The sequence below is a fragment of the Uranotaenia lowii genome, chromosome 3 (genome assembly GCF_029784155.1).
Source record: "Uranotaenia lowii strain MFRU-FL chromosome 3, ASM2978415v1, whole genome shotgun sequence".
Classification (NCBI taxonomy): domain Eukaryota; kingdom Metazoa; phylum Arthropoda; class Insecta; order Diptera; family Culicidae; genus Uranotaenia; species Uranotaenia lowii.
In genome coordinates, this window is record NC_073693.1 from 3,130,881 (window position 1) to 3,157,551 (window position 26,671).

The following is a 26,671-nucleotide window of genomic DNA, read 5'->3' on the forward strand; positions in this document are numbered from 1 at the left end:
AAAAAATTTATTCAATAAACATGCTCGTTTTCGATTTTCATTATTATAAGGGGTTTTTGTTTTGAATTAGTTGTTTTCCTTTTTCTGATTTACAATAACTTGGAATTGTTTATTTAAATTGTTTTAAAATGCACTTTCTAACGAAGAAATATGGTATGCTTTTTTTTCTCGTTTTGGTGTTGATTAATTCAGGAGAAAAACCTTTGCTATCAGTATGTTTAACTTTTGGAAACAAGGCTCAAACTATTGCTTCTATCAAAACATCTGGTGTCGTTTAAATATTTTTTGTCGAATTGAAATCTGGCTAAATCTGCCTTCACTAATTAGGTAGCTGTTTGAATATGGTAGCCTCTGACACTAGAGAAGATCAGGAAATCGACTGTGGAAGCTTAATTCTACATAGAAAGAGAAAACGGATAAATTGTCTTTTAGATTTGATTTCTCAGCTTATTCTCGTATTGAATTGAATGTTCTAATTCCCTACTTACTAGTGGACGTCTAAAATTGATCTGTTCATTCTTTGATTTAATTTAATCTCCCTATGAAAAATATGTCTTTTTTCACTAGCGAAAAGGAAATGGGTCGCTATTGGACTGAGTTTTGTCCGACCCACACTAGGAATAAGCGGAACATTTGATGTTCGCCACCATATGTAGATTTGTCTTCTAAATTATTGTAAGTTGAAGCTTAAAACAGCTATTTCTTAAAATTTCATATCTCTAGCGTCTTTTTTTTATATCAGCTACTAGATCTCTCACTAATATTCTTGGTTGATTATAGTTTAATTTGACGCGAATCGAAATTGGGAATGGGTGAGGGAGGAGGGAATGTTCTTCAATTCAGTGCAACTCCTCGTCCCTTCCAGTATTCGTCAAGCCCGTAGCCAAAAAGCTCGAAATCGTACCGATAATACTCGTACAGCTGCCTGACTTGGTCGTTGCTGAGCTCGGAGAACAGCTTCATCACCACGTCATTTGTGTGGGCCCCTTTTCCGGCATTGCGCCACTGGGCCTTGATGATCGCCCCCAGCTGGGCAACCGCAATCAAATAATTTTGGTCCTCATCGAGCGTCTCGAATTTGGCTATCACATCGTAGTGGAAGAAACACGGGGTGCAGAAATTGGTCACCGGAACCCAGTGCATGTCGATTTCGGTGTGCGGGTGATGAACCTCGTCCAGCAGGTAATTGACAAATTCGGCAAACGTCGGGTACCAGGACTGGAAAGAATGGAAGATATATGTCAAAAGTACAACTGGATTTTAATAAAATTTAGAACTTACCTGTCCCCTTCGCCCCCCTTCAGGATTCTTGACGGGGGTCTTTCGGTACTTTTGCACAATTCGAACGCCCAGCTTCTGGTGGTGCGAATTGGGCAGAGCGTACTGAATCTTGTCTTTGTAGGCACTGACGAGCCGCTCAAACGGATGTCGTACTATGATAAATGAGATAGACCCATTGATGGCCTCCCGGAGGGCTTCCACCGAAGGGCGAGGATACTTTTGCCGAGCCAACTGCAGCGGCACATCTTTGGTTTTCTTGAGGAACTCTGGACTGTAACCGGCCAGCAGGTTGAAGTTGTACATCCACGAGGTTGAGGCCGCCTTGAACACGTTGCACCACACCAGATGGTAGTCCCGGTTGATGAGATATTCCCACGCTTTGGGGCCGTTATTTGATCCTAATAAAAAAAGAATACGATTAGAACTCCCAAAACAATCACGACAAAACCAAAACGGGTTCACTAACTCTGCTCGTTCAACCGATATTCGGAACATTTTTCGTTGAGTCGTCCGACTCGGTTTTCCATCCGGTGCCGCATGTATTCCATGTCGATCAGATACTGCTGACCGGCGGAAGTGCCGTTTTTAACCGACTCCAGCCTCTGCTGCTGGTCGAACATCGGAAACTTCCGGAACGATGACTGTGCCGCGCCATTGTGGTGCGCTTTCGGGGGTGGATGGTGCACGTGCTGGAACTGCAGCTGATGGTGCGACCCTGTCCCATTGCCGTACTGTTGCGAGGGGAGGAGAATGAAGGATTAAGATATTATGTGATCAAGAAATTATGAATCAAGAAATTACAATTTTTAACGTTTTTTTTATACCGAAACTGTTGCATATTGCTTTATAAAAAGGAGGGCAAAGAATTTAAAAAATATATTTTTGGGTGTAAATAAATGCTATTTTATCCTACCGATTTGATATGCCCCCAACACTGTCTATGCTATTCGAGAGAATTCAAAGCCAAGTCAAGGAAGATCTTTATATTTATACTAATTTCAAAATAACCATTCTATAATCTATAACTTAGAGGAATTTTTTTAAAATGATGATGAGCCCCAAAATTTCATCAGAGCTTTGTTAACCCTCCAAAGCCGTTCGGGTCAATATGACCCGAAGCGCACATTTCAAACATCTTTATCATCATTCCAATATACTGATGAACTGGTAATTTTGACAGACCAAGTATGTTCTATGAAAATAATGATCAAATCAACGCCAAAAAACTAAAATTTGAGTTTTTAAAATCGGTTCATTGAGAAATGAAATACAGCTAAGCAAAGCCAAAACTGGATGTCGTTTTTTTAAAGTAAGACTTTTTTCTACCGGAAGATCTGTCATAGCGGTAAAAACTTTCATTGGACCCCAACATATCTATACATTGTCGGATAGATGGATTCTCGACAATTTCAAACATCAATGAAATAATTAAATACAGAAAAGCTGTCAGAAGTTATGAGTATTTTAAAAATAAAATTGATTTTTCGGACTTTTAACTTTCTGAACCAGTTTCTGAAAACCTGGTAATACATATCGACTTTATTTTGAAATGTTGAGTAATTAGAATAAATTACCTACACAATGAATATAATATCATCAAAATCGGTTAACATTTACAGCCAGGAGAACGAAATCAAATTACAACTCAAATTCCCCCGAAACGGATATTTAGCGAACGGCTTTGGAAGGTTAAGGAAAACAAGGAATAATATCTAGCTTTTCCTTACTTTTTTGTAATACTATATGTTACTCACATTCACAATATCGAATCATAACTTGTAGCATAATCTTAGTTCTCATGAGGAGATGCTGGATTTTTGAGGTTGTGCATCATTTCTTCCAAAAACTCTTAAAATGAAATGTGGAAGATTAAGTTACACAGGAAATTTTTTCTGCGCTTGCTTTATAAAAACTGTAAATTTAACGTTCTGGATTTAAATTTTTCGGCAGATTTTGTTTATCATCTCTAATTTTGGAAAAAAAAATCAAAAATAAAAAATAATTAATTGAACGAAAAAACATACCTACAATAAGAAAAACACCAAAATAAATGGATAGCTTAGCTTCAGTTTGAAGGAAATAATGGTTCAGAAATTTCTAAAAATTGAATAGATGAGCTCAAGTTATTCCTCGCCGTAAATATTACCGGAGGACGTTTCCGATTTCCGATCTCATCATCGAATTTCAAATACCTACCATTTACATTTCGTTGATTGTCTTTAAAATCTAATCTATTGCAAAATTCATTTTTTTCAAAAATTCTAAAATGCAAACTGTCAAAATAAAACCTATATTTTGGCAAAAAAAATTTGCCGAAAATTCGTTTTTTTTAATATTTAGTTGTTTTTAGTACACCGGTGTACTGCCCCTACTCGCATAACAGTCAACATATGAATTTTCGTCATTTTTCATCTAACCTGACAGTTCGTCATTTTGAACATAGGGCTTCAATATAAAACAATAAAAAAAGAGATTTTGTTCTAGAAATTTTGAAAAAAATATCAACTTGTGGTTGTCCCATATGAAATATACCCGCATAACAGTCCCATATGTGGAATATCACTTACAACTTACAACCTACAATGTAGAATTCACGATATTTTTCCAAAAGTGTGTTTCTTTTTCTGATAACTGCATTTAGAAGTTCAAAAATGATCAAATTTAAGTTTTAAAAAGTAGCTTGGTTAGCAAAACATATTCTGTATGGGTAGATTTTAAAAAGGTCTCAAATATGCTCGCATAACAGTCCCATAACGAATAAAATGGTGCTCCCGACGTTACCGATGGCCCAATTTCTAAAATTTCAGGTCTTACGATTTATTATGACAAGCTAGAACACATTCCATCAAACGATTTTTGTTTATGCTGAAAGTAATGGTCATAATTAAAAAATATATTCCAAAACAGAAAAAGCTGATTTTCTTGCTTGCTTGTTTTTGCATATGGGACTGTTAGTAGGGGCAGTGTATTCATATAGAATTATAGAATGTTTAAGGATAGTATAATTGACTAGTAAAATAAATAACAACTCGCTCTAAACTTAACATGTGAAACACTTTAATTTATATCTATTTATAACTTTTTCGATTTTTCCATTCTGGTAATTTGTGTCATGGGTAATGGGGAAAATATATTTGTAATGTCTTGGAAACATTCAGAATCAGCAAACATGAAATCGTATCAGAAATGTTGTTTACAATGTTGTTGCGAATCGCAATTCCAACTGCATAGTAAAAAGATCGTATAAAATGTCGTCTGAAGTCAGTTTAAATCGGATATTATAGAAAGTTCGCCATGTTTGTCTTCCGCGCGAGCTTCAACTGAAAAAATCACGGTACAAATAAGGTGTCGGATAATGCCCACTATTTGTAGTTTTCGCCGCTTTAGGAAGAATTTAGGAATGAATTTATGTATGTAGATTGCCTCCACCTTGGTGTGTAAATGCTGTTTTTTCAACTTCCATGCGATCATTTTATAATGTACGGTCATAGCTGTAAAAATGTTTATTTAATTTTTTTAAATCCCAAAAATTCCAAGTAAATTTATTTTCAAAGTAACACTCAATCTTGGCATTTTATGCATCTTTAAGTCCTTTCCTTACACATCAGTTTTTTTTCTCGATTTTTTCCGAGTACATGTGCTTTCTCTTTGCGTGATGTTTTGTAGAAAAGACCGAATTTTTGAGGCACCCTGGATCAAGTTCTATTGTGCTCAAATTTTGCATATGTCAGTTTTTGTGTCAATCGATAAAATTGAAAATGTATGGTTTTTTTTAAATTCTTTTTCCTAGGATTTAAACGCTTTCGCGCTATTCATCCCCAGAAAATGTATGGTTGTTTTATTTTATTCGAATTGCCCATTTTCACTACATTCATAATACTTTTATTTCACTACAAAATTCCCATATTTCATCGAACGGGTAGAGAATAAGTTATATTTTGAAGTGTTGTTTAAAATATTTAAAAAAAATTGAATAGATTATTTTCTTTTTAAGTTGATCTCTGAATTTCATAAACTAGAGCTGTTTGAAAAAAAAATGTAATGCAGATTTGGATCCAGCATTCCCAAATAAGGGACCATTCAAATATTACGTAACGCGTTTAGAAGGAGGAAGACAGGGGTATAACAGGTTGTTACGGTTTGTGCATTTTGAAAAGAAAATCTAATGAGAATTTGTTACGTGGAGTGGTTGGTTGAAAATGCTCGAAATTTGCATTATGTATTATTTGAAAGGCCCCTAAGTTAAGCTCAGCTCTATAGTTGCAATTTTTTTTTAAATAATATAACTAATTTTTTAGAAAAAAAGTCTCAAACTTTACCGAAGTTTCAAAGTAGTTCATTCATTTTATCAGAAGGCTGGTAGAATAGACTGAGTTGATTAGGGGACATTTTGAATTTCTCAAGCCCTGGGGTCCTTAAAGGCTTTGTTTTGGTACAAAACTCATGCATGATATTTTGCAAAATTTTTAAGTAACTTTTGGATGAATAAATTTCAACTGTTATATTTGTATGGGAAAATTGAATATTTTGTTCGGCAAAATCAACATCATTTTTGTTTCCTCTGTGGAACCGATCCAGCTAAAGATTTTTGTGCCAATTTAAAAATTCTTTAAAGGAAATTTTCCTTGAACAACTTAATAAAAAATAATCCAAATTTTCAATAAATTGGAACAATTTGGACCAAAGCTTGCATGCTATATATTTGCATACAAGAATTTGTTTTTTTTAATAAAATACCTTGAACTTTATTTGTTCCCCCTTGGGGATTTTTGGAAAAATTGAAGGAAGGGGAGGGGGGATGATAAAAGTAGAATTTGATATTTGTTCCAGCCTAAAATACGAAATTATGGCCTTCAATCCAAAATTGTTCAGCGGAAAGTATTCTTTAAAAAATTATAAATTGGCACAAACCATTAGCTGAACGAGTTCCACAAGCAATAAATCATGGATGAGTTTTTGACCAAAACGAACCTTTTTAGACCCCAAGGTTGGAGAAAATCAAAAAGGATCCCAAACTTACTCAGTCTACTGGTATAATTTAAAGGTATTTTCATATACAGTACCGTTCATAATTGTATAGAAATTGGAAGCACGCGCACTGTCACTTCGACTTTAAACTTCCATAACTTTTTACTCTGATGATATTTTTTGATCAAATTTTTTGCGTTAGATAGATCAACTATCACACTGTTATATCACAAATTTTGAGCTTTCTGGTGTTCTTGTGGCCTGAGAAACAGTAATTCTACGAAAATCGAACTTTTTGGACTTTTTTCATTCAAACTGCAATATCTCTGAAACTACGCTACATTTTTTATTGAAATTTTGCACAGTGATTGTTGCAATATAAAGCTAGCATGTCTGAAGTTTTCGAAAAGTTCTATCGATGAGATCAACAGTTACGCGAGGTGCAATATTTCAGGCATGAACCTAGAAATGCGATTTCTATAGAATTTTGGACGATTCATGAGAACAAGTATCCTTTCCTCCACCAATCAGACAAAAAATGTCTGGCACAAGCAATGAAGAAAAGAAAAAATGGAATAAATGATCCATTTATGTTTTGAAATCAGAATCTCGCGGTATTGTTTTGATTTTTTTTGTTGAAATAGATTTACTGGTTGTTAAACAGAGAATATGATTTTCCTATGGAAACATTCGTCCAAAATTCTATAGAAATCGCATTTCTAGATCCATGCCTGAAATATTGCACCTCACGTAACTTTTGATCTCATCGATAGAACTTTTCAAAAACCTCAGATATGCTAGCTTTATATTTCAACAATCACTGTGCAAAATTTCAATAAAAAATGTAGCGTAGTTTCTCAGATATTGCAGTTTGAATGAGAAAAGTCCGATTTTCGTAGAATTACTGTATCTCAGGCCACACAAACTCCAGAAAGCTCAAATTTTGTGATATAATAGTGTGATAATTGATCTATCTAACGCAAAAAGTTTGTTCAAAAAATTCCTTCAGAGTAAAAAGTTATGGAAATTCAAAGTCGAAGTGACAGTGTGCGTGCTTCCAATTTCTATACAATTATGAACGGTACTGTACGTTCATTGATATTCTGGGTTAAAATGCGCAAAAATAATAGCGATCAAAATATACCTTTAAAAATGTGATAATTGCTATACCAAAACGCGAAATACCAAAAAGTTTGCAGAAAAAATCTCAGTTTGTAAACATCTGAATTATGTTTCAGAGAAATTTTAGAATAAATCTGATACAACCCATCACAAATTGTAAGGTTGAAGCAAACATCTCCCTGTGTTAAAATCACGTTGGGTATTAGCATTACTTACATCTAATTTAAAGAACTGATTGATTCCAAAAACAACCAAATGCGTAAATCTCAGCACTACATCTGATAACTGCGTGGACTTAAAAAAACTGTTTTTTTCCATGAATATTTTTTATATTTTGAAAGAAATTCATAAGTTTTAGGCAGATAACATTTTTTTTTAAATTTTCTTCCTCCAAAGCTCGATTCATTGGGTATCTTTACGTAAGCTGTTGAAATTTGGATAGCCCTACCCTATGGTTGAATAATATCAAACGTGAGCAAACCGGCAAATGATAATTTGGCAAATTTCCAGGAAAACTCAATATTCGAACGTGTGTTGTCCGTTCCGGTTTGGCGGAATTGGATTGGAATAACGTCCCAAATAAGTAAAGGAAAAATACATACACGAAACGAGAGACTATTTCCGCTTGAACCGGAAACCTCTGAACGTGGAAATGGTTGTAGGTTGGGTGGTTTTTTTTTATTTCCGCCAACTGTAACATACCGTGGAGACTGCATTGTCGTTAGGTTCTCATGTCGTTAGGTTCTCATGTCAGTTGATTGAATTTTTTCTCGGCATTATATCGATTTTTTTTCTTCCAGCCGGTTGGCACGATGCATTTCGGAGAACTTCAATTTTGATAGCATTTTTTTTTAAATTCATATCCAAATTTGATCGAAGCTTTTTCAAATCATCAATCTGTACGTGGGTGGTGTTATTCTATTATTATTTCGAATGAAATACCTGTGTCCCAGAAAAGTTTGATACGAAGTCCGAAAAATTCAAAGTATGAATTTGGTACAAGATATTAACAAAATGTATTCGAACTTTATCATGACATTTTTTTAAGCTATGAGTTGACCTATTTTTGAAAAACACTGGAAAAGTTGATGAAGCTGAATATTTGATGAAGGTGCCTTAATCAACCACCTTTTAATGGCAAGGTTGTTTGTTGACAACTGCAGCTGCTCCTAGCAGTGTAATTAGGTTAATCCATGTCGTGTCGTATTGTTTTTTCCCTGTTTTGGTCGTAGATACCTAGGTACATGATTTGAAATAAATTAGATTCCAATGAATGTCATACTTTCAGAATTTTTACTTTAAAAAAATTCAATTTGTTTCGATTTTTTGTCAAAAAAAAAAAATGAAAATCACAAATCCCTTTTTCTTCCGGCGATCCAGTCACAATCTGAAGAAAAATAGATAGACAAAAGCTTAAGTGCCCATGCTGCTTTCTACACATTTTGCTCCTCCAAAGACACTCAAGCAAGCAGGCTGCTAAATGAACCGTGTTCAAAAGGTGTCAAGGATACGAAGTGACATTCCCTCTCCTCCTTGCAGCTTCTGATCCGGAATGCACCGAGAAGAAGATATCAGCAGCATCAGCGCCTGCTTGGCCTGTGCAGTGATGCAGTTAAATTTCGCACATGTATCTATACGTATTTTTCCCTACTCAATCGTAGCCGGCTTTTGTTAGCTGCAATAGAAAACCGCTGGGATTTCGCTATACAACACCCGTGTACACAGATATAGTAGAAATCCCATTATGATCAAGTAGGTTGAGCCAACGTGCATTCAAAGTGCCTGGCTGCTAGTCGTCAGTTCAAGTAATAGTAGGCGGCTGCTGCCGCGGATTTTTATATCATAATCATGCTCAATTACGTGCTTTTAAATCAAGTGGACTCTTCAAAAGCAAATGAGATGAAGTTTTCTGCTACCGCGGCACGTAAGTATGATGTTATTATTTCGGTGCAAAAAATAATCCCGCAATGTCATTTCTATTAGTAGGTATGCAAGGCACATATCACATGTTTGAAGTCTCAATAATCTTAGAAACACGTGGGTATTTATCGAAGATTTTTTAAGTTTTCAAAAACTTATTTGAAATCTAACGAATCCTATCGAGTTACTATTTACTGTTCAACAGTTTTAAAAATCAGAAGATAGAAAAACGATTCTACATGTTGGAGAACGTGAAAACAAACAGTTCTTATTCAATATTTTCTTTACCGTCGAATCCGGCCAGCCTTTACCACCTTCTGGATACTGGGTTCGCCGTAGAGTAGCGCGAGCTCGTGATTCATCCTTCGCCTCTACACTCCGTTCTCCTGCAAAAGATTAACACTACCTGCGTCATCAGTCGTCCTGGCCCTGAGTTCGTTGGTTACGACTGTTACGACAAGACATATTTTTCGCGTAGTCAGTTTCCGCTTCCCGACAGATGCATCCAGCCAAACATTCCTGACCTCGGAAATCCGGCGTTTTCTACTGGGCATCCAGCACCGGGACGCAACGAACTAGGAACCACGGAGACCCCGAAGCTCTTCGACTCAGTCGAGCTGTTTCCAGCCAGCGTCAACAGTCGTCCCGGCCCTGAGTTTGTCTGTGGCAAAGGGGTTGAGCTGAAGAGCTTGCGCTATCAGGCAAGTATGATGTCATAGACAGTTCTTCTCCACTTGATGAAATCTGCCTTTCCAGCGATCTTCGTTCCGGTACTGCATCTCAATCGGACTACTCTATCAGCATAAGAACTCAGGTAATGTCTATTCCTGCCTGATCGATTATCTGCTTGCTACTTCGTGCTCCTGCTACGATATCATTGCCTTTGCCGAAACATGGCTTAATGACCGTACCCTCTTTAGTCAGATTGGACCCGCATTAATTTCGGTAATCGGAAACTCTATCTATGCGTAGTGTACGTGCCCCCTGATCGTTCTGGCGACCTGGTTTTAGCAGAGTCCTTTTCGCGTTGCCTGTCTAAAGTAAGCTCTTTTTGTTCTCCTGAGGATGACATACTCGTCATTGGCGTCTTCAACACGGCCGGCCTAAAATGGTGCTCCTCTCGAAGTGGCTTTCTGTTTACAGATCCTATGCGTTCTTCGTTCTCGGCATCTTCTAGCGTATACTTAGACGCTCTGAGTACAGCGACTTTACGTCAGATAAATAATATCGAGGATGAAAACGGACGTATGCTCGACCTCTGTTTCGTTAACGAAGGTTTCTGGATTCCGACGATTGACTTAGCTCCCGCTCCCCTTGTCAAAGCTGTTCCACATCATCCAGCCTTAGTGGTCTCTCTCGATGCCGCAAGGATATACGCTCCCGTGAAGAAAATGGCGTCCTTCTATAAAGATTTCAAGAACGTGGATTTTGAAGCTATATCTCTTGTTCTTGAGTCCATCAAATGGAAAGTTGAGCTCGGTCCAAACGCAGCTGCTGAGACATTTTCGTACATTCTAAACTACATTACTGATCGCCATGTTCCGAAACGTAGGGTGGCTACAAATCTACGGGCTCCCTGGGTCACTAAAGAACTGCGGCGACTGGAGACGGCCAAGAAACGTGTACTCCGAAACTACAATAAGCACAAATCCCTTTACACTAAGAAAGAATATCGCGAACTTAACTCTGCTTATAAAAAAGTCAGTAAGCGTAGCTACTTAAATTATCTAAACCGGTTACAAAGGAGTTTCAAGACCAGTCCGAAATCTTTTTAGAAGCACGTAAAAAATCAATGGAAAGAACGAGGGCTTTCGTCTTACATGTTTCTTGACAGCGACACAGCGAATTTTGATCCAACAATTTGTGAACTTTTTGCCGAGAAATTTTCTAGTATTTTCATAACTGGGGAAATTTTCTTGAGCAACTGGCTAGGGCTGTCGGAAATATATCACCCCTATAGTGTAATCTTTGAATGGTATTCTGGTCGACGATGCAGCCATTCTCAAAGCGACGGATAAGCTAGAAAAATCATCTTCTCCGGGCCCGGACGGTATACCAACTACTTTTTTGAAGCGTTTTATGCCATCTCTGCTGACACCTATCATGCACGTCTTTAAATCTTCGCTGGACTGCGGAATCTTTCCCTCATTGTGGAAAGAAGCTCACATGTTTCCTGTCCACAAAAAGGGAGATCAGAGAGATATGAGCAACTACTCCAACGATCAGCACAGGTTCATGCCTAAACGATCCACGACTACAAATCTACTGAGTTTCACATCGTTCGCGCAGGTCAGCTTTGCCAAGAAAACTCAAACAGACGCCATTTACACAGCTCGCTGCTGCGTTCGATAAGGTGAACCACGATATTGCAATCGTAAAGTTCGAAAATATAGGCTTCTGTGGTTCCATACTGGATTCGTTCCGGAGCTACTTAATGGGACGAAAGTTATCCGTTCGTACTGGTGAATCCTTTTCTAGGCAGTTCATTGCCTCCTCAGAAGTGCCTCAAGGAAGTCATTTGGGACCGATCATTTTCGTGATCTATTTTAATGATGTACTCTCGCTCCTCGGTGGCACAAAGCTCGCATATGCCGATGACCTGAAACTTTTTCACACCATAAACGGCCAAGACGACATCAACTTCCTGCAACAGCAATTCACCGCTTTTGCTCGCTGGTGCTATGTCAATTGCTTGCCCTTGAACCGCAGTAAGTGCTCGGTAATATCGTTTATCCGTAAGCGGCATCCTCTTCATGCAGAGTACATCCTCGGAGACCAAACCATCATCCGGGATGACCATATCAACGATCTGGGCGTTATTCTCGACCGACGGCTGGAGTTCAAGACTCACACGAACTATGTACTCGACAAAGCTTCTCGAAGCCTTGGATTCTTGTTCCGTATGGCCAAAGATTTCACAGAAGTATATTGTCTGAAAAGTCTTTATTGTTGCATAGTTCGTTCTATTCTCGAGTACACTTCAGCTGTTTGGTGCCTTTTCTACCAGAATGGAGCTGAAAGAATCGATGCTATCCAGCGGCGTTTCTTGCGGTACGCTCTACGACATCTAAACTGGCAAGATCCGTTTAGTTTACCAAGCTGCCGTCTCATAGGCTTCAAGTACGCCGAAATGCTACACGTGCTCTAGTTGTAGCGGACGCGGTCCTCTTAACATCCAGAATCGACTGTCCCGAACTGTCGGAGGCCATACCTCTCAGCGAACGACCCCGAGGATTACGAAACCAGAACCTGCAGCTCTACGTTCCCATTCGCTTGAACAATTACGGGGCTAACAGTTTTCATAAGTTTTGTCGTCCATCAAAAATCATCTATCTCATAGCCTCGGTACAGGCTATACAACTTACGAGCTCTGGAACTAGCAAAAACTTTTTGTTTGAGGTGTTGACTCATAACTAGGCAACACTCTCAGCTTATCGGAATTTTTTTTTTCTGACATTTCAGCGATCTAAAATTTGAATTTAGATCAAAATTAGAAATTCTGGTATAAGATTTGACTTCCCTTATGACCCTTTTCCGTAGTTGCCGATCATATGCTTCACTCCAATGCTTGATTTCCACTTTGTGAACATTTTTGACAGTGTTTCCATACTTTTCAACCACTCACATACAGTACCCAATTCTTTGAATAATTAACAGTTTTGTGCTATCAATTTGATAATGACGGATTTTGAAGGAAACTGTGCAAAATTATTTTTTCTTTATCTTCTGCATCGATAAGATCTCAAAAACGCGTAAATTTTAAATTTTGAAAAACAGGCTGCAAAATGCTGTCGAAATTATGAATGTCCGATTACTAGTAAATTAGCTATCAACAAAAGAAAGTGTCCCATTTCTAAAAGCACTAAAATTTAGTATTAAAAAAGTTTCAAAGCTGGAAATAAGACCAATTTGTTTTAGCTTAGTGTTAATTTTAAATATCTGTAAGCCGTTTCGAACATTTGCCGGTGTATGTGTAAGTTTGAAATGAGTTGTTACTTTTTTGCTTTAAGAGATTCATCAATGTTTTAGAGTCAGATAACTTCCACGTTCTGCAGACAAAGTTCAAATAATGAGCTATCAAAATTCCAATTAAAAATTTGAAAACAATTATTGGTCGTCGCGGATAAAATCGTCAAAATTTCTCCAAAATGATATTTGTTTTCAAATTTGAACTTCTACGTTTTTTCATTATTGTTCAATTTTTAGGTCATAAACCCAATACAAGAGATTTCATTACTTAGATTCTTGGTTTTTTTTATAAAACTCTCGTCAGGACGTATGTCGTTCGAAACTAAGATTCAGATTTCACATTTTGTTTTCAATTTTATGAACTGTGCAGATAAGTTTGGATGTAAATTGAATGTCCAGATGACTTCTGAAGTCGTTAGTTCAAACATATCATACTAATTCGACACAATAGACTCACAGTTATAATATTTGTTCATCATCAGAGACATCAATTCGAGATCGATGATTCCCCGGAGAATCTTCCTCTTATAAGGCCGTGTAATATGATAGATCCAATCATTATTCCTGACTCACAGTGGGTAATCGATTGTATCATCATATCGATAGCAAGAAAAAAAGAATGTATCATTCATTGATTAGGATCGGCAAACAATGGGACAAATTGAGCAGCAGGCGGTGACATTTTTAGTAGTCCATTTATAGATTATGGTTTTCGATTGAAAAACGACGGGTGGTTGATATGAGTAGGCGGTGACATTCTTAGATAGCCGTTGATAGAATTATTGCTAATTTCCTATTGATTAGGCGTGAAAATGTGTGTTTTGGGCACCATTATATCAGTGGAAGAAGGAATGAAAAAAAATAAAAATGTGATACTTACGTTATAAGCCCGAAATCGGTACAGATGATCCGAAGTCACCAGATAGAGCACCGTAAATGGTATAATCGAAAGGGTGGCGAAAAACAAAAACAAGCGCCTAACGATGCGACATTTGGTCCTATTGAGTGCTTTCATCGATGCGAAGACCACCGGAAATTACCTCTGGATAGCTGGTCCTGGCAAATTACCCATTTAGTTTACTGCTCTTTTCAGAAGAGACTAATTTTGATTTATTCGACTAATAAACCGACTCGAGACTTTGTGCTTTATTTGTATTGCTCTCACGGTAATAACTTTTTTTTAAATACGATTTGCTTGTGGTATTGCGGTACAACTTAAATCAAATCACAGCAATTGCACATTAAAATCGGCGATAAATTCACAAACTAATTGGTTTCAACTGGCCGACGACTGGATGCCTTTTTTCGGTCGTTCCTGCAGGAGCTCTCCGACGATATTGGAGAACCTGCCGCCTGGAAGGTATTTTATCGTTGAGCTTTCTGGTTCGAACTAAGCCTGTTGTCTGGCCGATCTGTTAGGTTCTCGTGAAGCGCGACTTAGGTCAAGTCAATCTATTGGCACTTGTGGAACATCGTCATGATCGTCATCATCATCATCATCATCGCCATTTACGGCCAGATTGCAAATAACTTCACACCGGTCGTCCGCCCTGCCGCTCTCTAGCTTTTTGGCGCTGTCCGACGACGGAATCTGTGTGTGATCCAATTGTCGACCTATTGTGCTGTTTTGTTGTACTTAGGCTGGCCCAACTGTTGAACGAGCTCCGGAACTGAAATTAAATGGAAAGTGTGTGTTTGATGAGAATTTGCGAATCAGCGTCTGCTACTTGTGAATGTGTACTTTGCACACTGCCGATGAGCTCTAGTTTGCATTATTCTGTTGACTGTTGTTAAACATCAATTGAGAAGCTCATTGACAAATCTGGATAGGAAAAGATACTCTTTTTTATGCTTGCATTTTTGAGAAAAGAAAACAGAAAAATTCTTTTGAACTTTTTTCTTGTTTTATGAGTCAGTCCTTTCAGCATATCTTATTATGAGTAATAGAACAAGAGGCCCTCATAAACAATAAGAAAAGAAAAGCTTCCAGATGACACCAGGATTAAAATTACATTGAATCCAAGCAGAATGTTCAATGCTGATATAAGTGAAATTTTCATTATTATCTCTAAATCTGCCTTTGTACTATTTGAACCATTGGATTGGAATGTTAGAATGGAAAGTATTTTTAATTAAATTCATGTTGGGAGTGCATTATCTAGAAAATTCCCGATTGTTCTACCATGGCCGGTTGGTTAACAACTTTGATTCGAAATTTAAGCCATTTACTACGGATGGCTTGACATTGTCTATACAGTGTAATAATACCTCCATCACCGCTTTCACGCAATGCAAAAATAATAGGACGCTAATTTGAACCTCATTAGCATATCATGTGGATGTGCGCGGGAGGAAGAGCGAAGCAAAACTGTTGTTGCCGCGAAAAAATACACCACCGTTCCGTCAGCGATATTGGTTTATTTATGGCTACAAAACTGTAGATAATATTTAATTTTTGGATTAGGACACATTTTGGGATTTTGAAAGAAATAATACTCACAATTATCAGTGGCTAGAATATAAATTCTTGGCGCACAACAATCAAACTTGAAACATCAACGTGGTTGTGTTTATGTTAGCAAAGGCAAGAATATTTATCAAATGGGCAATAGATTTTTCATAAACTTGTGACTTACAATTGCTTCTGTGATTACAATTTTAAGTAATTTCACTATGCGATATTGCCAACGAAATCTAACCTAGAATCGGAAAATATTTAGGCGAATTTCACAACGAAACCGAGTTTTGTTACTTACGATTTTTTCCAGTTGCTGTAACTGTTGAAAACAAATCGTTTTCAAATGCAATTCATCACTTCAAACTTAACTAAAATGTTATAATTTACGAGGAATATAAACTCCGGCTGAACCACGTTGATTTTTAGTAAAGCAGTTTTCTTCTCAACTCTTCTGACTATCTACTTCCTTCTTCTATATCTGACAATCTACTTTTCATTTTTCTTTCTATCCTTTTCTTCCTCTTCTTACTCATTTCTCCTCCTACACACTCAGCTTCTAAAACCAACCGATAGTTTAATCCGTGGCAACAAAAACATTCCGGATTCTCGATAGAATTCGCGATCACGACTCGGAGGACAGTGAATTTTTAGTGCATAAAACTGACTCATCAAAAACACGACCGAAAAAAACTCATAAATAACCAAAAACATCATTCTTTTCAAAAGATGGCCAAAAGCCAACAAACCATGTTATGCAGTTACGATGTGGGCAGGGCAGGAGTGCCGCCGTTTTACGACTTTTCAGTGACCGGAAAAGTTATGGCGTCATCAACATTCTCATTTTCATCATCATCATCAGCGTGCCGATGTCATTTGTCAAGTCGCGTGACACGTTTACACATCGCTCAGCTCAAAACTTTTCCAGAAAAGTATCTTTCCGATGGCTGTTGAAATCACATTCTAATTAGGTTCAAGAGGGTATAAATCTTTATTCGTTAACAATAACAATAATGACAAAAATGACAAAAATGACAAAAATGACAAAAATGACAAAAATGACAAAAATGACAAAAATGACAAAAATGACAAAAATGACAAAAATGACAAAAATGACAAAAATGACAAAAATGACAAAAATGACAAAAATGACAAAAATGACAAAAATGACAAAAATGACAAAAATGACAAAAATGACAAAAATGACAAAAATGACAAAAATGACAAAAATGACAAAAATGACAAAAATGACAAAAATGACAAAAATGACAAAAATGACAAAAATGACAAAAATGACAAAAATGACAAAAATTGCAAAAATGACAAAAATGACAAAAATGACAAAAATGACAAAAATGACAAAAATGACAAAAATGACAAAAATGACAAAAATGACAAAAATGACAAAAATGACAAAAATGACAAAAATGACAAAAATGACAAAAATGACAAAAATGACAAAAATGACAAAAATGACAAAAATGACAAAAATGACAAAAATGAAAAAAATGAAAAAAATGACAAAAATGACAAAAATGACAAAAATGACAAAAATGACAAAAATGACAAAAATGACAAAAATGACAAAAATGACAAAAATGACAAAAATGACAAAAATGACAAAAATGACAAAAATGACAAAAATGACAAAAATGACAAAAATGACAAAAATGACAAAAATGACAAAAATGACAAAAATGACAAAAATGACAAAAATGACAAAAATGACAAAAATGACAAAAATGACAAAAATGACAAAAATGACAAAAATGACAAAAATGACAAAAATGACAAAAATGACAAAAATGACAAAAATGTCAAAAATGACAAAAATGACAAAAATGACAAAAATGACAAAAATGACAAAAATGACAAAAATGAGTAAAATGAGTAAAATGACAAAAATAACAAAAAAGACAAAAATGACAAAAAAGACAAAAATTAAAAATGACAGAAAGTGTTATTTTTGGAATTTTTGTCATTTTTGTCATTTTTAGCATTTTTGTCATTTTTGTCATTTTTTGTCATTTATGTCATTTTTGTCATTTTTGTCATTTATGTAATTTTAGTCATTTTTGTCGTTATTGTCATTTTTGTAATTTTTGTCATTTTTGTCATTTTTGTAATTTTTTGTCATTTTTGTCATTTTTAGCATTTTTGTCATTTTAGTTATTTTTGTCATTTTTGTCATTTTGGTCATTTTATTTTTTTTTGACAATTTTGTCAATTTGTCATGTTTGTCATTTTTGTCATTTTTGTCATTTTTATCATTTTTGTTATTTTTGTCACTTTTGTCATTTTTGTCATTTTTGTCATTTTTGTCATTTTTGTCATTTTTGTCATTTTTGTCATTTATGTCATTTTAGTCATTTTTGTCATTTATGTCAGTTTGGTCGTTTTATATATTTTTTTTTTCAATTTTGACAATTTATTCAGAAGGAAGGCCTCCATACAAAATCAGCTTAAAATGGGCAAAACTGGAAAAAAAATTTAGGACGATTTTCGTAAAAATTGAATCACGAGCACGAAACTGTTAAGGACGTGTAGATGCAGTTAAACATTTAAAACGAATTTTAAAGATGAAGGTAAAACGAGGGTTGCTCCCAAGTTGAAGTCTGCTGCCGAGGATAGCGTTTCACTCTTCTAAGCAAGAGGTCATGAGATCGAGTATCGGGCACGGCATCACATTCGGAGAAACATGAAGTTTCACTGAGGTCCTATATGCGTGTGTTCATTTTTATAAAGTCATTTATTGTCAGAATAAGCTATTTAAAAGAGAAAAAAAATCCACTCTTTACACGTGTCTGTAACGAACATTCTAAACGTGAATCCCTTAAAAAATATCATCGTATCTCACATGTCTCAATGCCGTAAACTGCCTGGCCAATATATTGTAATACAACAGAACACGTTCATTAATCTACCATCGTAGCTTTTCTCCTTTTTCACCGATTACAGGACAGATGAAAATGGTTCGCGAAAAATGTGTGGAAAACGATCGAAAATCCATTATAGCAGAATCTTCGGTTCCGTTTCGTCAGCCGTTTTTTTTGTTCCTTGTTGCTTCAACTCGCTTTTCCGCGTTTTCGGCCGTCTCGGCTTCTTTCATTCATAGCATATGTGTTCCCCGCAGCACCGTCCATTCATGTTTTTCATTCAGCGGCATCAGGAAATTTTTCCGCGACTATGGGAAGCCGAAAGGACAGAAATACATCCCCCTGACTGTTAGCGCTTTCCCTAATATTTAACTTTCATTCACTTGAAAAATAAGAACGTTGATTGATTCAAGATATTTTGCAAAAAAAAGAACAAAAAAAAGTGTTAGGTCTTTTTGAAAAGATATTTATTTCAAAAATTCTACTCAGTTCTCACTAGACAGTTTTCCTCTACTGGATGGTCCCCACAGGTATCGAGGAAAGACCATGACGGATTGAGAGTATTAAGCCTGAGGCTCTGCGACGTAGTTCCACCTCCCCGTGGTGCAGAGTGGAAACGTGTCTGCAAGTCCGGCGTATTGCAGATGTACGGCCAAGAGAACTACACCAAATCCACTAGAGGCTGTCGACGGGTCTGCCAAACCCGCGCGGAAGAAGTGGTGCACCCGGGTACTTAGGTACCAGTACTTGGGTGTGTGCGTGATGGTCCAACACGCTTTCGGGGGGTCATGGCCCTGATATGCGGACGTGACCGGAGGGAGAGCGATCGCCAACTCGTTTTGCGCTTCGGTGGGTATAGACCCGATTCGCAAAATGAGTAGATGCGCAAAGTGGTGGCCAATGGTGGGCCGATCACTTAGGGACGTGTTTACACGTCAGTGTCCGAGAGGCACATTCTGCCGGAGGTGTCAGGGTTCGACACGCGTTTCGGGAATTGATGCGCCCGAAACGCGAGTGTGACCTGATGAGGGCGTTCTATAGCCCGATCTGCGCTTCGGGTGGTCAAGCGCCCGACTTGAAGATCGGGTAGTTGCGCTGAGTGGTGACTTAAGTCAACACTATTTGTGAGTTCGGAGGAGTCTGAGTCCTACACGTGGCCTAGGGGGCTTACCCCCCCTACCCGCGTGTTTGAACAGAGAAAGTGTCGTCGACAACTCGCTTTGTGTTTCTGGATCTTGGACTGGATTCACAAAGTTAGTAGTTGCGCTGTGTGGGGACCTCATTCACACGATGAGATGTCGGGTCCTAACTCGTCAGAGGAGGGGTCGCGCATCGAGTTGTGTTAGAATGAGGTTATGCTGACAGAGGATTCGGAAACGAGTATTGCCTTGGAGCGCACTAGCGCGAAATGACCTCCCACTATTGAAGCAAAGTGTGTCAAACAGTTCGAGGTGGGAACAAAGGTCAGTGGCCCCAGGTGGACTTTATGGCGTAGGGGGTACAGTGTTCCTTAGCATTGTATCATGAGTCGTCCAATTGCACCCATGGACCCAGAGTAGCAAACTGGGGGGACGCGGTGGCTCGCCGTGCCTTGGAATGCAATCCGTAAATTGGATTTACCACCTGGGTTAACAACTAATAAAAAAAAAAAAAAGCCTGATGGTTAGTTAGTTTTTTCTTGCATTTCCACCTTCATGACGCGACAATCAAAGGTGTGTTTTGTTGACTTGCTAGAAACGTGCTACCTACATGTAGTAGGTGGTTTCCATTCATGACAACGGCTTATATGCATGATGGTAGGGTGAGTGCTCCTACTTTGGTCCTAGAGCCTACTTTAGTCCTAAAATGCCGAAAATTGTAAATAGTTCATTTTGCTTGCAAAGGATAAAGATGCTGCTATGTGCACAATGAACTCTTATTCTTCCTGAATCCTTCCATGCCACTTTTTGCCATAAAAAGTCTTTCTCATAAAATTTTCAACGTTTTTAAAAATGTGCCTTCTGTTCAGTGGTAAATTAGACAGCTCAATTAGTGGGGTGCGTTTTGAGAAATGAGATGAAATAAGGAAAAATCAGGTTTTTTCAGTGTCCAAGCCAATATTTAAAGGGTTATTACTTTCACTATGGAGAATATGAACCAGATTACCTATTTTTCCTAAAATAAATGAAAATCAATGGAAAACCCGGAAAATTGGTAAAGGGTCCAAATATAGGAGACTTTGACTTTGATGTTCCATTTTTAGACCTAACATTACAAAAACTTTGTGTAAATACCAAACAAATCAACAAAAGTTCGAATTTTTAATTGGGGCATAATTCAGAACCAATATTGAACATATCTTACATTTTTGTTAGCTTTACGCAAATAAACTATAAGTTAGTAGATATATATAAAATTGAGCTATTTTTCTGCTAATAGAGCTGACGGGGAGTAAAAGTGTTTAAAATATTCATGACAGAAATGTAAGTTTTTTTAGTCGTTAAAAAGCTGTAATATTTTTCATGGTAATATTTAATTAAAGATTACACTTTTAATGAATTTGTTAATTTATTTTCGAAAAATCCTATATTTTATAAGAATTTTAGATATAGGTCCAATTGAAGGTACCAGTACAGTACCATAATAGGAACAGTAGGTTCAAAGATGGAAATTTTGATCATCAATATCTATGCAAATCTTTCAATAAAGGCGAAACCTATGTTGAAAATTCTCATTGAAACTTGTAGATAAGATAATGAACTATAAATAAATTTCTTTAAAGATAGAAAGCTCCCGTTTGTTTATGAGAAAAGCGTGATTATTTAAAAACCACCGCTTAAAGGGTCCAAAGTAGGGCAACTAACCCTATATTGATTTTACTTCGCTTTGAGGAAAATCCATGCTCACAGTAGGCCGTTGTTGTCTAAGGTTGCCAAAAAAGTTAAGCCAGACACCGTAAAGTCGCAGACAGTATGTCATTTGGCTGAAAGTAACTGTGAATCTTCTATATTCTATATTTTATATTTATTTTGTACAGTTGAACCAGTTGAACCTACTTTCTTTTGTATCTTTAGTGTCAAAATCAACAACACTTTATAGGAGTAGAGCATAAATTATTTAGTTTCTGAAAAAAGATCTGATTTTTGAGTTAGTTACTGTTACGTTGTTGTTAGAATTTCAAATCTGATTTATAGTTTTGAATATTCATGTTTGAGTATTTATAAGTTTTTTTTGTAAATATTTAACCCCAAACAAAGCTTATGTCTTAAACATAAATAACTATCTTTTTTTAAATATCTTGTTCTGCACGGGTTTGTATTTTTTATTCAGAACTAAGCTTTTTTTTATTTAGTTCAACACTTCCCCTTGTTCATCTTATTTCAGTTAAATTTTGCAATTTATGAACTGTCTACTTTTAAAATGCTAAACCCATCCAGTTGTCTGTCAATAATCAAATATATGTAGTAACCTACAGCAACTGAATATTTGATACTTACAGACAGGCGAGAAGAGAAAAATACGACTCACTCAAACTGTGTCAAATAATAGGATACCTTGTCAAATTTCGATGAGAGGTAATTGAATGGAGTGTTTGTTGAAGTACACTCGTTCGGGTATGTACGAGCATTGAATGAGCAGACATTAGTTTCGGGAAATCGGAGACGTTGAGTCGTGCCGACTGGCGCTGGATTGAGCGACCTTCTTCTTTCGTCGGCGGGAGATTCGAGATCGATGGGAGACTGTGGGCCGAAAGCCTTTTTTGGGAGATCTGATGGTCAAAATTGTTGGTCGAAAATCGACTCCATGGAGCTCGAACGCTTTTCGGAACTCCAGTGAATTTATATGGAATATTTAGAGCACATTTTAACCTTTAGAGGTATCTAAAACTTGTTGGTCCAATAGGGTGGTCCCTTAAAATAATTTAAAACCCCGAAAAATACAGAAATAAACGGGCTACCTCCAGTATCAAACAAATATGGAAAAAGACTTGAATGACAAAATGACACAAATGATTCAACACGACCCAGGGGTGGAAAACAGAAGAAAAACACAAAAACAGCGCTCAAATATCAAATTGATCTGATTAAATCACCGACCAGTGAGCAGGTGTCAAATTTTGTTCTATTAGAATGATCATTCTTAAAACTTTTTTTAGTCTTTGAGAGAGTTTTGCATTGGAAGTTTCACCAAACCGAGCATGTCTCATCTATGAAACAATAGCTTTGTTGATTTTTTTTTGTTCCGGCACGAATTTTTATCATAGATGATTACAAATCTTATAAAAAAGTGCTCATTTTTCTGTCGAAAAGTATAAAATGCTGCAGCGAATTTCTATTTGCCTACCTTTAACATGACAAAAAGACGAAAATGATAAAAACTAATATCATGACAAAAATGACGAGTTACAAAAAAGTTAAAAAGTAGCCAAAATTCCAAATAAGTTATCAAGAAATAAATAAAAAACAAAAATTTCAAACTTACATTAGCTTGTTATTTTCGACATTTCTTAACTTCTGTCTCATTTATGCCATTTATGTTATTTGTTTAATTTTTTTAAATTATTTTAGGGCCGTCCTAGTGAAAAATAAATGTTTCCCTCATTCTCAAAATCGAGTTTATGGTGTCTTATATACGTTCAAATGGTTCACATTTGGTTTGAAGAAAGATGTGACTTATTTCACAACCCAAGTAACACCGATTGTTTTGTAAGACTCTTTAAGCCTCCTATGAAACCTAAACTTGGTCTTGTAGCCTGCAATAAAACTTGAAATGTTACTTGGGAAGTCTATTTCAATATTTAGTCCAAAAAAAAAACGTGTTTCGAAGGTCTCGAATGAAGTGTTCGTAAGATGTTCTAACAAAGAAAAACACAGTGTTTTACAGCTAATACTTAAAAAGTATTCGGTTAAAAATATTCTGTCGAATATAACAAACAAGGCTAAACTGATTGGAATTGAAGATTCAGACGATTTTAATAAAAACGATTTTGTCGAGTTAAAAAAAGCAGAATAAACTTATCGACTCTGTTATCACGGTATTTTCAGGAAAAAAAATTAAGCATTTTAAAGAAAGAAAATTTACACAATATAAATTGGAAAAAATGATCAAATTGGCCAAGGAAAATGATAGTTCTATTCTACCCTGATATATGGCTTAGTTAGACTTGAACATTTATTTTCTTCTTTTTCTTCTTCTTTTTCTTCTTCTTCTATTCCAACATTGCTAAAACATGTAAGCATCCTGGAAAACAAAGGACGTTCGGCCTTAGTTTTTTTCCAACATAATATCCGTCACATTATGAACTGCATTGCAGATATTACTACGACCAGGCCAATGTGATTAATACTGCAAAAGTTTTTGGAATAAAGTGTGGAGTTCCCTTCCAAACACCTCATATTTATATGCATATGCATGTACATGACTTGAAAATTTGAACTAAAACTTTTGATATTTTGAAATATGTTAAGTTTAAACAGTAAATTATGGTTGGATCTCACCAATAAATTAAATTGTCATCGACCGCAAACCTCTTCCTCGATTCCGGATCAAGATTGCCGAAATCACAGATAAAACTGTAATTTCACAGAATTTTTAGCAAATTTTCATCAATGAATCTGTGTCCAGACAACAAAATTTTGAAAAATTAAAAAATTTTACAGAATTTTTGAATTTTGAATGGGTTTCCAAAATTTAAAATTTATGAGGCATTAAAAAAAGTTAGAAATGTTTTCAATTCTACTTCCTAAGTATTAAAAAAAGCATATAAATAAGGTTTAGTAAACAGTAGAGTGTAAAAATTAGTTTGTCAATCAAATTTAGAAAACCTCATGGTAGCCCACAGCGAAAACAATGCTGAAGGCTCGTTTGCCACTCGCTCTCATCTCATCTACCACTTCCAAAGCAGAAAAGCGTTTAATTTTCCGCAATACACAGTTTTTCGCACTCTCTTTCATCCTTCTCCATCCAACTCTTAACCAAACCGATTCACTTCCGGGCACCCTTTCGTCAACCACCCAGCCAGCGTTATTTATTTAGTGTTTTCCTTCCCATTTTTGTGTAGATTGGGAAAAGTTTTTCCAATGTCTACGGTACCATAGAGCCTGGTCCTCTTTTGTTTCGTCCTCCGCTAGCAATTTTTGTTCCTTTTTGGTACCACGCGAGTTGGGATATTTATGTATGTATATTCCTTTCCGAAGTGGTTGCAAAGTTTTCATTTTTTTTTTCAACTTTAGTTTTTCGACTCTCAATGCATACCTTGCGAAATATTCTGCTTCAGGATTTTGGCTGACGACCGACGATTGATTTTTCATCGGGGTTTTTCCATTGGTGAAGTCAAATTTTTCCAACCAGCTGAGTTAGCGTAAGCAAAAATTATTTCTCTTGAAGTGTCCCAATGGTGATGAGATGTCACTTGATTTGCTTTCGTTTGCGTTGTTCATGAAAAATAAACCCATCCGCATTAAAAATAGATCATCACAACAGAGACTATTACCAATGGTACATTAGGTTCAGTATTTCTTTCCCCAACCGCAGTACCAAACGGGTTGACGAAAAGCACGAAAAATCCTCAACGCAAGCCGGAAAATGTCACAACGGTACGGATTTTTCCTTCACAATAAACGTGAGCACGAATTTTGTGAAACAATTGGAATACACTTAACAATTATGGGAAAACTAGAGAAAATAACTAATCAGGATCTTGAAAAACACCAAACCAGACACAAAGTAGGCGAGAGCACGGTTCTGAATGCGCTTTTGAGTGTGTTTCTTTTTTGTTTTTCTCTGTCAATCGGTCAGACTCGCGAACACACTACCGGAAACGTAGTAGACCGCTCAAAGTTCCGAATTGAACTGCCGAATGTAAACGTAGTAGCCCTGTAGAGTAGTTCCGTCCGATTGTGTCGGTCGAATCGCGATGGGAGATAACAACGTGCACATGAAGTACACAGTCAGTCGGTGGGTGGCTTGCTTGGATTGGGTGAGAAAATCGAATTTTCCTACACGCTCAGACTCAGACAGAATGTTTGCATTTGCTCGCTCGTTTGTTTGAGCTATGGTGGGAAACCACAGAGCCGACAATTGAAAGGACGCCAAGAAGCAATACTAAGTTTTTGTTTGGTGAGCGATAAGTGAGAGAGAATAGGATTCGGATGCGCCATAGTGAAGGGTGAAATATGTACCAAACCAAACTCTCTAGTAGAAGGATGGGGAAATGCAAAACAATCAAATGTTGACGGAAAACGAAAGACACGAAAAAGAGCGGCTTTTAGAGAAACGTGAGCAGCACGTGAAAAGTGCTGCGGAAAACTCGAGAGCGTCTTGGGTAAACATTAAGGGGAAATTGATTCAGGTTTGTTAGATTTTCAATTTCCGTGCCCTGGGTTCCCATGGGTCACGGCGGCGGTGTGCATGCTTGTGATAGTGATGGTTTACTATCATTGTCCTGAGAGGGTCGTTGCACACATCTTGTCAAGCATGGATCATAATATGACTCAAATTAGAAGGCGTGATGGACACCTTTATTTTCATTAAATTAGCGGTAGGTTCAGTGGTGTCCCAATTTTTTATGATCCATGCTGATAAGATGAATGGGAGTTGAAACACTTGCCCTCCCTTTCGTTGAACAATGGGAAAATTGTGTAGCGAAAATATCACAATTTGCCATCATAAAGTGATACTTTTCAATAGGGCATAATCTGTTTGGTTAGGTAGTTAGCTAGTTTAGTTTCATAGAATTAGGATGTTTCAAGTATTGGCAATGGTATGGCAATGGTATTCGCCTCCCCAATGCTCTAGAAAGTGTGCATTTGCGGTTTATGAATTTCGTTGGCTTATCAAGCATTTTACAAGAACTAGAGGCTCATTGGACGGGAATGCTGTTTTTGATAAACATGATATTTCATTTTGTAATACACTTTCGACATTTGTTTTTATTTATTTATTTACTTTTGGTAGATATATACATTTTTCGGTTAGGATTGAAATTCATAAATCGAACTATATAACAGAAAATATGATTTTGATAATCAAGAATGAATGGATAGTTCAGATCATTCATTTCGGGCATTTAAAAACAGGCACACGATTTATTAGAATTGAA

General features: G+C 36.6%; 2 protein-coding genes across 2 annotated transcripts in view; one reads left to right on the forward strand and one right to left on the reverse strand.

The window, feature by feature from the left end:
* On the reverse strand, nucleotides 1-25,481 carry LOC129756046 (carbohydrate sulfotransferase 11). The gene is made up of 5 exons (XM_055752800.1): nucleotides 24,826-25,481; nucleotides 14,141-14,930; nucleotides 1,748-2,012; nucleotides 1,282-1,679; nucleotides 1-1,218 (listed from the first exon to the last, which is right to left on the reverse strand). The coding sequence occupies exons 2-5, from the start codon at nucleotides 14,273-14,275 to the stop codon at nucleotides 835-837; spliced, it is 1,182 nt and encodes a 393-aa protein (XP_055608775.1). The 5' UTR covers nucleotides 14,276-14,930; nucleotides 24,826-25,481; the 3' UTR covers nucleotides 1-834.
* Nucleotides 1-26,671, forward strand: part of LOC129750522 (uncharacterized) — a 41,459-nt gene that overhangs the window by 3,191 nt on the left and 11,597 nt on the right. The gene's annotated exons all lie outside the window — the stretch shown is intronic.

What these genes read in the sequence shown, in the direction of transcription:
- LOC129756046 (XM_055752800.1), bottom strand. Translation starts at nt 14,275, where the DNA reads ATGAAAGCACTCAATAGGACCAAATGTCGCATCGTTAGGCGCTTGTTT. An exon ending in ACCGATTTCGGGCTTATAAC is followed by an intron (nt 2,013 to 14,140) that starts GTAAGTATCACA and finishes CCCTCGCAACAG; the next exon opens with TACGGCAATGGGACAGGGTC. An exon ending in AAGGGGGGCGAAGGGGACAG is followed by an intron (nt 1,219 to 1,281) that starts GTAAGTTCTAAA and finishes CATTCTTTCCAG; the next exon opens with TCCTGGTACCCGACGTTTGC.